The sequence below is a fragment of the Nicrophorus vespilloides genome, unplaced genomic scaffold, assembly GCF_001412225.1.
Source record: "Nicrophorus vespilloides isolate i.1.1-1 unplaced genomic scaffold, Nicve_v1.0, whole genome shotgun sequence".
Taxonomy (NCBI): domain Eukaryota; kingdom Metazoa; phylum Arthropoda; class Insecta; order Coleoptera; family Silphidae; genus Nicrophorus; species Nicrophorus vespilloides.
In genome coordinates this window covers 333,163-349,010 of record NW_017097589.1, presented here as the reverse complement: position 1 = coordinate 349,010, position 15,848 = coordinate 333,163, and the positions used below count along the sequence as shown (strand labels likewise).

The following is a 15,848-nucleotide window of genomic DNA, read 5'->3' as shown; positions in this document are numbered from 1 at the left end:
CAACTCCCACTGGCAATCAAAAGATTAAAGAAACATATATAAATGCATCTGTTTTATGTGAGGTCTGCAATTAATTCAAGATTCTGTTAAATGCAGTAAACTTGTGAACAGGAAGTGTTCAAATCGTATTTACTATTATTTGAGCGGAGATAACTTTTATTTTCAGTTTCGTTCGGCATAAAGAAAAGATGAAAACGAAACGATGCAATAAATAAATAAACAAACAAACAAACAAACAAACAAAAAACGATATTCCTAGTATTATTTACAGTGAACGTCGTCCGGGCGATAAGTAAATTAGGAGCAATTTATGATGTAATTAGAATAAATTTAGAAATTGAGATTAAGAAAATTGTGATACGTTTTTAATTGTATTTTATCTCTGGGAGCATAACGTCACTACGACTGCATTAATGAATGATTGCATTGCGCACAGCAAATTACGGAGATCCGATAAGATTTCAGGTCATTCCTTAAGTAATTCTCGAAGTTCAATTTGTTAATCAAATAATTAATTGAACGAAACAAAAATAAATAATTATGGCGATGAAAATACGTTACATATTTAAGTTAAGTTTGAAATATTTGATTTTTATTAATTTCTTAAATATCCTTAATGGTTATTAAAAAAACTGACAAATAATGAAGAAATTATAGTCATGAAAATTAAACTTTTTTTCAATAGTTAGTTTCTTATATAATCATGTCATATTGTCAGATTAAACGTCAAACTTTTTTATGTATGTCAATGTAAATTGGCAGACTATAGTTAATCCGGACTAATCGAAGCAAAACTATGCGAAGTATTGCTGTATTTATCTACATTGAAATCGTTGAAACAAATATAAAAGCATTAAAAAAAGCACAATACATTAGATAATTAGAGATTTGTTAATTAAGGTTGTCATATTGACAGCGTAAACGTCAAACATTTTAATATATGTCAGCGGTCGGGGAACCGTGGTAAATTACCCAAAATGGGGTAAAAATGATTTTTTTTGGGTTCCCTATTACCCATTTTTCTAATTTCATCTTACTAAACTCAGAGAGCGGTTCTCTGACTACTTTTCAGATCTTGATGTACAAACTGTGAATTGGGTTGTAGATCCTTTTAAATATGAAATTACTAACATACCAGCAGAACCTCCAGGTTTGGCAGAGGCGATTCTTGAACTTCCATCCAATACTGAAGCACGTATTCAATTTGAGACCAGAGCAAATCTGTCGTCTTTTTGGTTGTCAAAGGCTTTCAAAATTGCACATGAGGAGGCGATAAAAAAATTGCTGCCATTTGCAACAACCTACCTTTGTGAACAAGGCTTTTCCACTGTAATGAACATAAAAACGAAAAACAGAAATCGATTAAACGCCGAAGACTGTATTGCTCTTACATCAAAAAGTCCAATTTTAAAGTAATTATATCAAACATGTAGCAACATCATTTTTCCAAAACCTGAAGGGGGAAAGTTTTCAATTAATTTTTGTTTGTTCCAATTTAAGAATTTTATTTTGTTTGTCTATTACTATTTGTTACTATTTTCATGTAACTTTTTTTTATAAATATGTAAATGTAAATTAATTCAATAAATAATGTTTATTTAAAATTTACATTGATTGTTTTCTGTTCAGAATGGGGGGTAATATCGACTTACGCAATAATATTTTGGGGTAATGGTTAAAAAAGTTCCCCGACCACTGATATATGTCATATTGACAACAAATGAAATCTTAACCAATATCTTATAGTTTGATATCTGTCAAATGAAATGATCATATTGGCAGACTATATAGTAAACACGGACTAATCGAAGCCGGATTATGCGAGGCATTGCTGTACTTTAGTTTATCTAAATAAAAAAATGAAGATATTTACTAAATTAAATACACATCAGAAAGTGGAATTTATTTAGTAATTTCGACCGCACAATTCAAGCAGGTAAAGTTATCTTAGCGTACATCTATTGTGGTTTGAACAAGAATGTATACGTGCTACAAATTTTGGGTAGGTGTATTAAGAATGTAAGGTAAAATACGATCGTTTTACTCCACCCAAGAATATAAACACACACAAAAACTTAAACATTTACATTGTTCATCTTTATTTCAAAATATTTTGAGTATCCAATAAATAGAAATCACTGAATATTCATTCAGAAATTTCATTAATTTTCACAATTAATGAAGAATGTTTGGATTTATTTTAACTTTCACAGTTTCAATATTTCATTTTTTTTTATTGATTTTATTGAATGCGATGAGCAAAGATGGTAATCTTCATGATCAAAGAAAACCGGATGTTCGATGAGATAAATCGCATTCAATATTGAATTTTCAATCGATGCAGAAAATTCAATATTGAAAGCACGTTTTATCCTTTCTTTTTTATTTTAAATCAAACGCGAAGAGCTTCTTCCATCGATAATAAATCTGACCGCTTCTTACAACAGCTGAGAAAAAACTAATACCAACAATTACGAAACGGAAAATGTAAAAAAATATATTGAAACAGTGGCGTAACTACTGTGTAACTGCAACAATGCAGAAGGGCCCACAAGTGTAAGGGCCCTCTCTTCGGATCCCGCCATCATCGACTTATCCATAAAAAATATTATCCTGATATTTATAGTTACGTTATATTAAAACCAGTTTTTAAAGCTTATTTGTTAGGTCTTCTATTTCTTAGAAGTCCATTGTGTGTGAGGTAAATTGTGAGAAGTCACCCATAAAAATGATATCTTTGCTTAACTTTCATCACCTAAAGATCTATAAAAATAAAATTCGAGGAATTTTACTGATTTCAAAACTAGTTCTAAATCTAAATTATATATATATAAAAGACTTTTAGAGATTTGCTAATTGAAAGGTACACAACGCAACTGCGGATGAACACTTTCCAATTGGAATCCCGGCTTAACATTGATTTCGATGCGAAGGAAATATTAGTCGTCTGTAATTGTCTGGAATACGCGTTGAATATAATTGCCTTTCAAATGGAACGATCTTAATTGAAACATAGCACGACACTTATGGACTTAATCGTAAGAGATTAAACGACTTAGCCGAACCATTTGTAACTGCATAAAGTGCATATAAATAGAACGTGTTTCTCGTTTTCTATACATTATAGTTTCTACACAAATTATACACGATTCTTGATCTCAAACTTATTATTAATTAATTTTAGTATTTACTGTTCATTTTCTTTTAATCGAGAAAATAGTTATAATTCTTGTATTTACTTATTTTGAGGTATTTTTATATCGAAAACAGATTTCTAAGTAATAATCCGATTAATCCAAAGTTTTGTAATTTCAAATTTATTAGCACATTTCACGTTAGATAAGAAATAATTAAGTTTTACGTCAGACCAACAAAGATAAATTTCGGTTTATATCCAAACAGTAAACTCACTCGGTGCTTGCATACTGCACGAGGTTACAACCGCAATATACTCGTACTACATAAATCTATCCACTGGTCTGCTCAAAGGTCGTGACCCTAAATGGGACAACAAAATTGAATTAAATAATTAAATTTTCCAGAGAAACAACTGTTAAAATAAAAGAAACAGTTTAACTTAAACAGTTTTGAAAATCGTACAGCTTTTATATCGTACAAATATGTAAAATTTAGATGGAATTAGGTAACTGATCTCTTAATTGAAGCCCCAGAAAAGTAAAGTGGTGCCGTTTCGACATGAGGAAAGAGAGCTGAAGAATGGAAAGAAAATTGGTGTAATTACGAAGGCCAACCCACCCACATTGCAGTGAACAACGAATAGAAGAAGAAGAAGAAGAAAAAACACACAAAAGTTACAAGTGGGAAACGAACTGCCCGATCGCATAATAAATAACACGGCGTTCATTGTTCCACGTTTTCCGACAGTTTACATTAGGATTCGTTTATTTATATACCAACGGATTTATAATTCATTAAGGAACGAAGGAGTCGTTGAAACAAATGCAGAAGCATTACGAAAACGCAATAAACGTATTAGAGTTAAGTAATTTGACATCTGTCAATTTAGCTTGTCATATTGACAACAAATGACATCTGTCAAATTAAATCATGTTGACAGAAGAGACAACGCCAACTGTATTAAAATTATTACTACTATAATTGAATAAAATACAATAATTAAATTATTTTCATTGAAATAAAACATGGAAGAATCGTTTTATCCTAAAGTCCGAAACAAATTTATTTTATAGCCATGACCGTGTTCACACCCTTCTTAACCCGTAAAGTTATAAAGTTACTGTAATAAATAAAAAAATAATTGTCTTTCTGTCTTTACTGCAGGTATAAATAGATTTAATGCTTTTCAAATTAGTGCAAACGTAACTAAATTTTACAACGCAAACGGTTCCTTTTAATTATATATAACAAATGACAAAAGTCAAATTAACTATTTGACAGATGTGACTTTTAGAATGTTATGTAATAAATACAAAAAATTTATTATATGTTTTGATATCTAAGGTATTCAGTTTTTGTTCGTACATAAATTGTTGTAGAGAGTTTTGCAGAGATTGGGTAAATAGACTGAGTTTATGTGCACTCTACATGTGTGTATTACAAGAGGAGAGGGTAAAACGCGTTACCATTTATCTCGGAGATGAGATCTCCTCGAGAGCAGGAAGAACGGAGCCTTGAGATCGGACGGCGCTACCAGGCTTTGTATCTGCAAGAAACGCGTCTAACGGACGGACGCGTAGCCATTAAAATAACGAAATCCTTCGTAAAGAAAATTGCCAGATAGTAGAGATTTGCATAAAGCGAAAGTCCCATATGGAAACATAAAATAATAGCCGATGGGCTACAATTCAATTTATCAATAATAATCGATGAAAACATTCATTTAACCTTCACTTTTACGTGTTATATCACGTTTTATTTACAATACGCATTACTTGCCAAGTAACATATCACAAATTAGAGACATATATTTTCTAACAACTTACTTAATATTTCAGTATTAATAATAGAGCATGTTTTGAAAAAAAACCTCAAATAATTTCGACTCTTACCAACACAAAAAGTAAATTAATTTGAGAACAACTCCATTAAAATGATATAAAGTTCATGTTCTAAATAAACATAGAAATTATTTTTTTTTTACATTTGGAATCAATCTAGGTTTGTCAGATTTTCTGGTAAACAAAGATCAGCTAAAAAAGGACAAAAACAAAACAATCTCAAATTAAATTTATAATAACATAAATTTTCTCACGAATGTTCAACAAAATCTAACTTCAGCAACAAAATCGAGAAAATCCTGATTAATCAGATCACCTGGCAACCCTATAGCATCCTCAAACTTCAAAATGTAATTGCTATTGACGTTAATAGGTGTTTTTGAATGCACCTACGAAAGTTCAAGTCATCAAAAACAAACTCAATATTTAATTATTTTCAAATCTTATAAAATAAACTTCATTTTTGTATCAATTTTACATGATTTATATGGTCATAATTCAATTTCAAGCTTTTCAAGCATTTCCTTTACATTTTTATAAATACCTTCAAATCCAATAAGGATATTGGCAAACATTAATAAGGTTATTAAAGTTGAATATCAAAAGAAATAAAGTGGAATTTATATTAGATTCATGGTTTTTATATGATTTGTTTTCAATTAAATTATAATTGTTTCCTGTATTCTTCAGATTATTCAGGCTGACAAATAATAAATAAATCACAGAATAAGAATATAATTGTTAAAGCTAAATACAGTTGTATTGTATCAATAGATAACGTTCTTAACAGCATTTTCGAAATTAGTTCGCGACAGACAATGAATGGAATTCACACTACCTGTTTTGATTTACAGTTATGAGCTGAAATGCGTATTATCTTAATAGCTATTGAAAAGGAAATTGCGGGTTTGAAACGTTCAATGTATAATTAGATAGAAGAGAGAGAGAGAGAAAAAAAAAATACTTTGTAGCTTCCATGCAAGTCAGTAAAATCAAATAGGATAGATGGTAATACCATAAAATTAGCGTTTGATTTGAAACAGCAATAAATAATAACAGCAAAAATTTGATACTGCTCTACAATTTGATTATTAACTAAATAAATATGAAACATCTATTTCTCATCAATTTTAATTTATTCTATACATTAGAATTATCTATTTATTAGGACTCAACTAAACTTCAGTATTCAAGCTTTCGTTAAAGTATACTGTCAAACTTGTATCTGCTGTAGTTTTCCTGTAATAAAGTTTCAAAAATGAAATTTTGAAAGTTGGCAAATTCACATTGCAAAGTAAATAGCCAAAATAATTCAAAATTTTGTAAATAATAAATAAATATACAATTACATAATTAATTAATGATAAAGCAGCGTGGAAAAACAAATTTTGAATCTTTTGGCATATTTGATTTGACTGCCCTTTATTGTCAAAATTCAAACAATTTATCGCCGCATGTCAAGTTTTTAACTCAAAACCCAGCAACTCAGAAATTTCTCAAAAATTAAAAGAAAAACTCTACGCGAAATGAAGCTATCATTTGTTGCTCCCTGCATGTACGTACACATTAACTCGACTCTTTCGCAAACCGAGTTTGCCGATGTCGGTTATTACGAAATAGGAACTTAAGTGCTTCTTTTCCTGCGTACGCATCGAGGATAAGGACGCCCTAATAATTGACCTACGCTGTATGTAAGCAAATTACCTTCTATTTTTTTTAAACTTTTCTTTTACGTTTCTTACTCCTTGGGAAATTCCAGTTTTTAGTAAGAATCCTATCATTTTCCTGTTCTCTTTTTATTATGCTCATCTACAACATGCTCTTACAATACAACTTATTAAATTTAACATGAACAAAATCCAATTATCATTCGTAATTTCAATTGAATTTCAACAAGTAAATAATTATTTTTAAGAAACTTTCTAAACAAAGTAAACTCTTATTCAGTGGCGCCATCACATATAAATTCATCTTTTCCTATCGTTACAAGCGTACGTACAACTGTTTGGATTTGGTATAAACTGTAACTTAATACTAGAAATTATGAGTGAGTGAATCAGTCTATGCTTTCACGATTCCTAACGATCGGATGGAAACGTGACGAAATCGAATGCGATGCCAAAAATGGAAAGTCCTTTTCACGTGTAACGTGATCCCAATTGTACACAAAAATATGCAAATCCAAGCATAATTTAAATACATTTTCATTCTATTTTCTATTGCCGATTAAATTATGTATAGAAGTTTCATCCTTTAACAAATAATAAAAAAATGAGTTTTTACGTTTGATTGTTTAACTATAAATATCCAAAAGTATTCAAAACCACAATTATAAACAATAATAGAAAAAAATGATAAAATTTAATTCTCTTTGAAATAATACAAATAAGTTCTGAATATGAAAAACCAAAACTGAAAAAATAAAGTAAATAATGTAACATAAATTTAAATATCAAATTGAAAACAAAAACTGAAGAACAAATAGAAATTTATTAATTAACTCTCAAAAGTGAAATATAAATATTACAAACATTCACAAAAAAATGCATTTTAGGGAAAACTGTAATATACTAAAAAAAAAATATATAAAAAAATTAAATATACATTATAAATATTTCAAAAGCTAGTTTTTATTGGAAACTGAATGAAATCATGAAACATTTCAGATATACTTTACAAAAATTTGAAATATTGATTCAAGGACACTAATTAAAATGTGTTGTTCTACTAATTATCAAGATTGTATCTATTTTTTTGTATAAAATCTATATTATTTATATACTATCATAAAAACGACATTAAGTAAATTATCTACTAAATAAATCTGTAAAGTATTGATTCGAATCGACGATTTTTGTTATGCATTCTCATCGGAACGTGTTTTGGCGATGATTTTGAAGAGTTCAATTAAAACTCTCTCCAAGATGAAACATTGTTCGGCCCTGTTAATCATAGACACATCCGATGGATTTACTAATTACAAAAACGTGATAACCATCAAAGACTGACACAATTTTTAGTGTTTAATACCGATAAATATTGACGATAAATACGAGTTGGATATTTCATTCAAAAACAAAAATAAATTCCGGTTTTAATTAATTTTTTAGATGGCCACGCTGTCATTTCGAAATACCGCCCGTCATTCCATGGAAATGTCACCTTTCGATCAACACTAACCCCGAGGGTTTACAGGACCTTATTAAAACCTGTTCCCATAGCAACGAGTCTTCGCAAATGCCTCATAAACTCCGCTACCACTTGTTTTTATTTTTCGTGTCTTTCACTTATTCTCTTTCCTTATTCCTCCCGGTATATTTTCTTAATTAGTGTTAATAATTGAGGTGATTCCGGAAATTTGATTAAGATTTTACTGTTAAATGAGTTACAGATAAGGTAGAAATCGACGACGGTTTTTTTCGCGCCGTTTGCGTTAATTGAGGAAACGCGGAGAAAACGTTTTTTTCTGTGCGTTTAAACTTCAAAAGTTTATTGTTTCCTGGTGTTTGCTCTTACCTAACTTCGGCGTGTCCAGCAACGAAATAAGACTGAATCCGAAAAACGGAAATACATGACTGTAAAAAGCAATTAAAAGTTAAAGGGAAAACACAAACAGACAAAGCGTTTTCTCACGAAATGTTTTCGTAATTATAACATAACGTAGTATTAATTGTTGTTACAAGACAATTCTTTGGACATGACATTCTTAACGACATGGTCGTAAAACGAAACTATAAGAAAAAAACACGTTACATTCTTGATAATTATTTTATATTAATGTAGTTTTAAAATTAAACAATTCATATAGCAAAATTTTGTCGCTGAAACTGAAAGTTTTCATGGTCATGAATAATGATAACCACATTAATCATCGATAAAAACACCAAAAATAGAAACATTTTGTGATTATAGAAAAAAAATACTCATAATAAAAGAAATTAATATAAACTTTAATTAATACATTTGGATTCATTCAAAAACGATCCTTCTAACTAAATAAAGTGAATAAATCTATATATATATATATATTTTAATTCAATTAATGGAATTTAAAAAGTAACACGTTTACATATTGTAAATGATTACAAAAAACTAATTAAGGTATAGATTAAGCAAAAGGAACAAATTAAAGGTAAATAATTAGAGAACGCTTTAAATATCGTGTAATTATTGTGCAACTGACCGTTATCTTGTAATTTGCTTTCAAAGCCGAAGAAATTTTAAGCGCCACATTTGCATCTCTAATAAAACACGTATTCAATTACCGTAAATACTTATGTTCCATGACATGCAATGCAGGAAGCATTATATAATATAACAAATATGCATCGGCAATAAAATAAAAGGTAATATTAAAATCGTTCAATGGATAACCTTTCTCCGATCATTTACATATATACAAATATTGTGACATTCTCGAGAGCACATTTGAAATAATTCAACCTACAATAGGGTGACAATCCTTTCTTTTAACCTGACATAAACGAATATTGTGCAACACTTATTATATGTACGTAATCTAACTTAAATTAAATTATTTAAACAAAAGCTTCAAATTATATTTTATATAGTAGCAAATATCATTAGTTGCAATATTGAATTTTTGTGTAAGGACACTGTGGATTTATACAACAAATATTACTATATTTGCTTAATTTTTGGATGAAAATTTATATATTTTTTAAGATTTTAACATGTTTATCTATTATAATTTATGTAATTGTATAATTATTGTATTAAATTTTGTTCCTATTTTTTTTTTAAATAAAATTCAATTACAAATAATTATATATAATCAAATTATATTATTTGTATGAAATTGAAACTGTTTAAATTGTTACAATAATATTATCAAAAAAATGATAGAAAATTAATTTACAGATATTTATTTTCATCAAAATCAACCAATAATAGACGAATATTAACGAAACTTAAGTCTATGGAATTGAAACTATTGAAATTATTATATTAATATCAACAATTACAAATGATGTAAATATAAAATCATCAAAAATTAGATAAATGTTAACGAAACTTATTTGAATGAAATCGAGACTGTTGAAATTGTTATAATTAATTGAAATATTGCAATTCTGTCGTATTTTGTTTTGAACAGTTGAACGTTCTCATCTAAATAGTTAGAAGCAAATTATATATAATACAATAGTGCTCTTCATTGAAACGAATCTAGTTCTAGTCGTATTATGCTCAAGTTTGTTTTGTTTAAAAATGAAATACCCTGCAGAAAGTATCGGGTTGATGACCTATTTAATAATTATCCACTATCACAGTTTGCTATAAAGATATACGTTGATTCATTCATTTAGAATTGTTTACAAAAAAAAAATCAATGAAACTGTAAACATGAAATATAAAATGAACTGTTTTGTTTATAGTAGAAATGCAATCAATGTTAGTTTCAGATTACAATTGAATTATTATAAATAAACTAAACGTACATAAGCAATTATGTTGTTAATACGCTATATAAATATTCGAAAATTGTATTTTATGATAGGAAAGTCAGATTTAAATGCACAAAATATAAAACTTTAACTGAATCTGAATATATGTACAGTGGAACCTCGCTTAACGAGTTTAATCTGTTCCAAAATTTCCGGATTTTTACCTGTATAGTGAAACAGTTTTCTAATGTAAATTACGATAATTCGTTCCATGCCGGAAAAAAAGTATAACTTGGTCTCGATTTTTAATGATTTTGCTTTTCATATCTATGGTTATTTTTATTCTTTGGCTTTTTATTCGGAGATATGCAGATATTATAAAATTTTGCACAAAAAAAAACACAAATAACATGTCTGAACAGAAGTTTGGAAATTCTGTGATCACAAACAATACTAAGATGCAAGTAGAATGACCACTAACACTAGGAACTGTTTTCCAACCACACACGGTGAAGTGAGTTTATATTAATTATATCAATTCGGGGATTTCGTGGAGGTTTCTTTATACTTTTAGTATATGTTTATATAAAAAAGCGTACATAGTTTGTTTATATATTACAATAATGGTAGGACACAGTACATTTGTTTTTTGCATTTACAGCAACACAAATTATATTTGCAAAGTATTAATATTAAACAAAGATGACAAAGAAAATCGAAGATCGAAAGTTAACATATTCAAAAATACTCATATAATTTGTGTACAGAAGTTTTTTTAAAAGTGATGTAGAAGGCGCGAAATCCGGGACTTATCTTTTCATCGTCACTCGTTATACGAAACTTCGCTCGTTAAGCGAGTCATTTTTCTTACAATTAATTTTGCTCGTTATACGAGGTACTCGTTAAGCGAGGTTCCACTATATATATTCAATGTAAATAGACGTACATTTTTACATAAAAAAAACTTATATTTTTTTTTAGAATCGTCACATAAATTTGGTATGCGACTGTTTCGTCTTTTGTGTTAAGTATAGTTTTATTTATAAAAAAAATCAGAATTTCAGTATAACATGTTTGCATTAGCTGTGTTTTCAATTATCCGTGCTTTAACGTTCCCGAATTACCACGGATAATCGGCGTTTTACTGTATAGTCAAGGCTAGTTTTACGGAATGGATATTTGCACAAAGCTGATGAGATTAGTTGAAATTTCCTTTCAAACAAAAATGCCACACAAAAAACGGCGTATACATATTAAAGCTGAATAATTCGAGAAAATGAAATCTTAAACTTCATTTTTATGTAAATCACGAAGAAAAGTAATATACAATAGCGAAATAATCGTAGAATAATACAAGGCTACCGTGAGATCATTAACTATTCTGGAAATCTCTGACATTGCAATACATTAAGGATATTGTAGTTGAAGACTGCACATTCAAATTCCATAGAAATAGAGAAAAAACCAGGTAAATATTAGTTAACATTTCAATCAATTATAAATTGAAACAAAAAAAATTTGAAAAAGTACAGTGTAAAAATAAACTTTTATTTTTTTTAATGATAGATTTGAGGAATCAAATTAGTTGAAAGTTGAAACTATTAAAGAATAAATGAAAATTTTACTTGAAATAATAAAAATGAACGAACAAAATCAAATGAAATTTACAAGTGTCGGAATTGTTGTTGTTTGGGTGTTCGAGATGGAAAGTGTGAGAGTGTTTTGCAGTTGGACGGAAATAAATCGCCGACCGTTTTATTCATTGGTATTTTTATCACGCATTCGGAATTCGCGAATAATTCAATAACTGTATCAAGTGGATTTCTGAATTGTACGCATTAAATATCAATGCAATTGATGGAATTTTCTATATAAATTAATATGAAAAAAAAGTGTACTTAATTACATTTTTATATATATGTATTAAAAGAATAAACAAATTTGAAGTTTATTTATTCAAGCTAAAAAGAAATAAAGTTTAATGGCCCGAAAAGTAATGTTATTGCAACATGTAAAATTATGTAAAAATGTTCATGTTATATCAATGAAATAAAAATAATTAGTTTGATTCAAAGTTCAATTTTTTACATAAAGCTATGTCTTATTGTTGAAGATATGTTAAGGCTAATTATAATTAAAATTGATGTAATGAGATAAAACTTACCTAAGGAAGAGATGCGCGCCTTTCATCCTGCTCTGTGTTAAGGTCGAAGTTATGAACAAATTTCACATATTTTTTGGGAACACTGAAGAGGTGGTAACTTGCTTGAATTGTTTGGACACTTCTAATTGGAACACATCTTGTTTTTTTTTCTCACACACGCACTTCTCGCAGTACACAGCAACTAAAACAATAACAACAACGGTGGACGAAGAGGAAACACGTGGATTCTGCGATGGATTATACTTTTTTTGTTTTGTTTTTATGTGTTCTTTGGAATATCCCGAGCGGTCGGAGTTGAGCGCGCGAAGACCAGAAATCGACTGGCCAGATGGATGGGTTCTATCGTCGGTGCCTCATTGATACTGCGAGTCTCTGTTACGCACCAAAAGTGATACCAGAGAGATCCTTTGCTCCTCTCCAATTACACCCATTATCACCGCTCCTCCCGTGCCTCGCAGCAATTGTTGTACAGTTCTTGTTGTTACTGTTGATGTTGATGGATGTTATTGCAGTTGTTGTTGTTGTTGCTGTTGTTTGCATTATTAATTCGCCCGCTTCCGGAGTGGCGCTTGCGGTACCATTACAATTGTTTCGTCGTGCAGGAATGGATGATTGCATCGCGGATAAGGAGTGTACGGCATTATTAATTAGTCTTTCTTTCCTTTTATTTTTCAATTGGCGCCGCGCTTTGCCCATTATTGCCAATGCACCTTCTACCATCTTAATCAATGCGAGCGGCTAGCTGCGAAATTGATTTTGCGATGCGCTCTTAATTTCCTCATCATTTGATCAACCTCTTCGTGGTTAAAACTGAATGTTTTCCATTAAAATTCTTACACTCCGACCCGACAATCTTCATTAACTGAAAATCATGTCCATTAACTGACGTATTTCATTTATACAACTGAAAAAAAAATGATCTTTAACTTTTATGCAACCAGACGTAATTACTTTATGCAATAATAATTGATGAACGACAGCTTTACCTTTTTGTTAAATATGTCATGATCCAAAATAGACTTCTACTTTCAATATTTGGACAACCTCTTCTTGGTTAAAGCAAAATCCTTTCCATTAAAATTCTTACATTCCGACAATCTTCATTAACAATTTGCTGAAAATCATTAACTGACGTATATCATTTATACAACTAAAAAATTGATCTTTAACAACACATCACGAACTTTTATGCAACCAGGCATAAATACGTTATGTAATAATAATTGATTTACCTTTTTGTTAAATATCTCATGATCCGATTAACTTTTCTATAGGCTTTTACTTTCAACATTTGGACAAACTCTTCGTGGTTAAAGCGAAATCCTTTCTATTAAAATTCTTACACTTCTACCCGACAATCTTCATGAACAATTTGTTGAAAGTCATGTCCATTAACTGACATATATCATTAATACAACTGAAAAAATTGATCTTTAACAAACTTTTATGCAAACAGGCGATGCAATAATTAATGAGTGACATTCTTACCATTTTTAATAAATGTTTCACCAATAAATTCTTGCACTACGTCCCGATCATCTTCGTTAACAAATTGCTGAAAATGTTCTCCATTAACCAGACGTTGACGTATCACTTATGCAACTGAAAAATAGAAGTGTTCTTTAACAAACCATCACCTTGGTAACAAACTTATGATAGATGACTAGGCAATAATAAGAATAATATTTTTAAAACATATTGATTCTTATAGAATATTTGTTTAGGTTTGTAAACATTAATTAATTAAATTGATAGTTTCCTTATTTTCAATTAAAGTTGATTATTTACTGAATAAAATAAAAGATTTTTATGCATTACAAAGAATCACATAAATTGATAAATTTTAAATCTTTAATTAATAATATCAACAGAATTACATTATTATAAATATCTTGTGATCCAATAAAGATATTATATAAAATTAAAGCAGAAACTAAATTTGAATAATTTGGGAATAAAAAAAACATCAGTTTTGTAGGTGGAAATCTTAGTTAAATAACAAAGCGACAATACGAAATATAATTTTAAAAGTAAACAATTAAAAGTTTGACATAAAGTTATTACTTTTTATTTTAATAATTATTTGCAATTGATTTGTAATTGAGACATGAGACATTTTAATTAATTAATTCTATGCATATGATTGATGTTACAATTTGTAAGTACTTGTTAATTCTTTTTATAATGCAGCATTAATGATTATTTTAATTACGTTATACATTGAGCATAACAATATACATCGAACGCTAATTAAAACAAACAAATGACGATCGCTGATTAATAATCAAGTATTAATTAAGAAAGTCATATATCTTAATTTAATTTATAATTAGCCTTTTTGTTACATTTGAAAATTAAATACATTAAAATATCAGTTACAACATTAGTAATTAAAAACAAAACAAAAATATTGTTTATGAAAATTTCAAAATACACTTGGTTCTTTTTTTATGCGCTAGATACGTTCCACAGGAAAACGCATAAAAATAAATCGCACAAAAAAGGACTAGACACACTTATAAAATTAAAGGATACGTTCCATAATTTTTTAAAACCGCATAAAACTAAATCAATGTGTTAGAATATACAGAAAATCGCATAAAAAGGGTTTATTAAATTTCAGAAAAATAATTAGTTAATCTTTCTGAAATGTATATTCATAATTTTATAAAAACGTTAACAATCATAGACAAGTTTATTAAATTTCAGAAAAATATAATCTTAACATATTCCTTCTAAATTTATACAGAAAAATGTTAATCTTTCTTCATATTTTTTTCTTTAGAATTATCCTCGCTATATGAGAGTGTTCGGCATAATTTGCGAACTGGTTCGAAATCACTTTCATCACTAGAAGAGTTAGTCAGCATATCAGATCTATGTCCTGAAGATAATGATTCTTCACAAGTAAAATTAGTCTCAACTTCGCATGTTGATTTTTTTCCCTTTGACAATATAATCAGTGATTAAACTTTGCGATGGTTTTGCTATTTTTTTTGTACAATTCCTGATATCCAGAAATGCAATTCTGAAGCTCGCGTTGAAACTTGAATGCTCGTTCAGAATTATCATCTTTTTCGATGAAATGGTTTTGCCAATTTGTGTCAAAACGTGTCAAAATGGCCAAAAATAGTTATTTAAAAAAAATGTAACATTGTAACACAATATTTATCGTTCAAACCAACACAAGTAATTTGTTCTTGCATAAGTTCACTGCGATTTTATGCATATTATGACTCTTTACTGCTAAATTATTCATTTCTAATCCAGTTTCAAATAACATTTACTGAACTATATTGT

The 15,848-nt window shown here is 28.9% G+C and overlaps 1 protein-coding gene across 1 annotated transcript in view; it reads right to left on the bottom strand.

The window, feature by feature from the left end:
* Positions 1-12,973, bottom strand: part of LOC108560481 (thrombospondin type-1 domain-containing protein 4-like) — a 143,706-nt gene extending 130,733 nt beyond the window's left edge. Inside the window, exon 1 of the mRNA XM_017918045.1 lies at positions 12,549-12,973. Coding sequence (XP_017773534.1) covers positions 12,549-12,574 — 26 coding nt within the window. The 5' untranslated portion in view covers positions 12,575-12,973. The remainder of the gene's footprint in view (positions 1-12,548) is intronic.
* Positions 12,974-15,848: the final 2,875 nt, after the last annotated feature.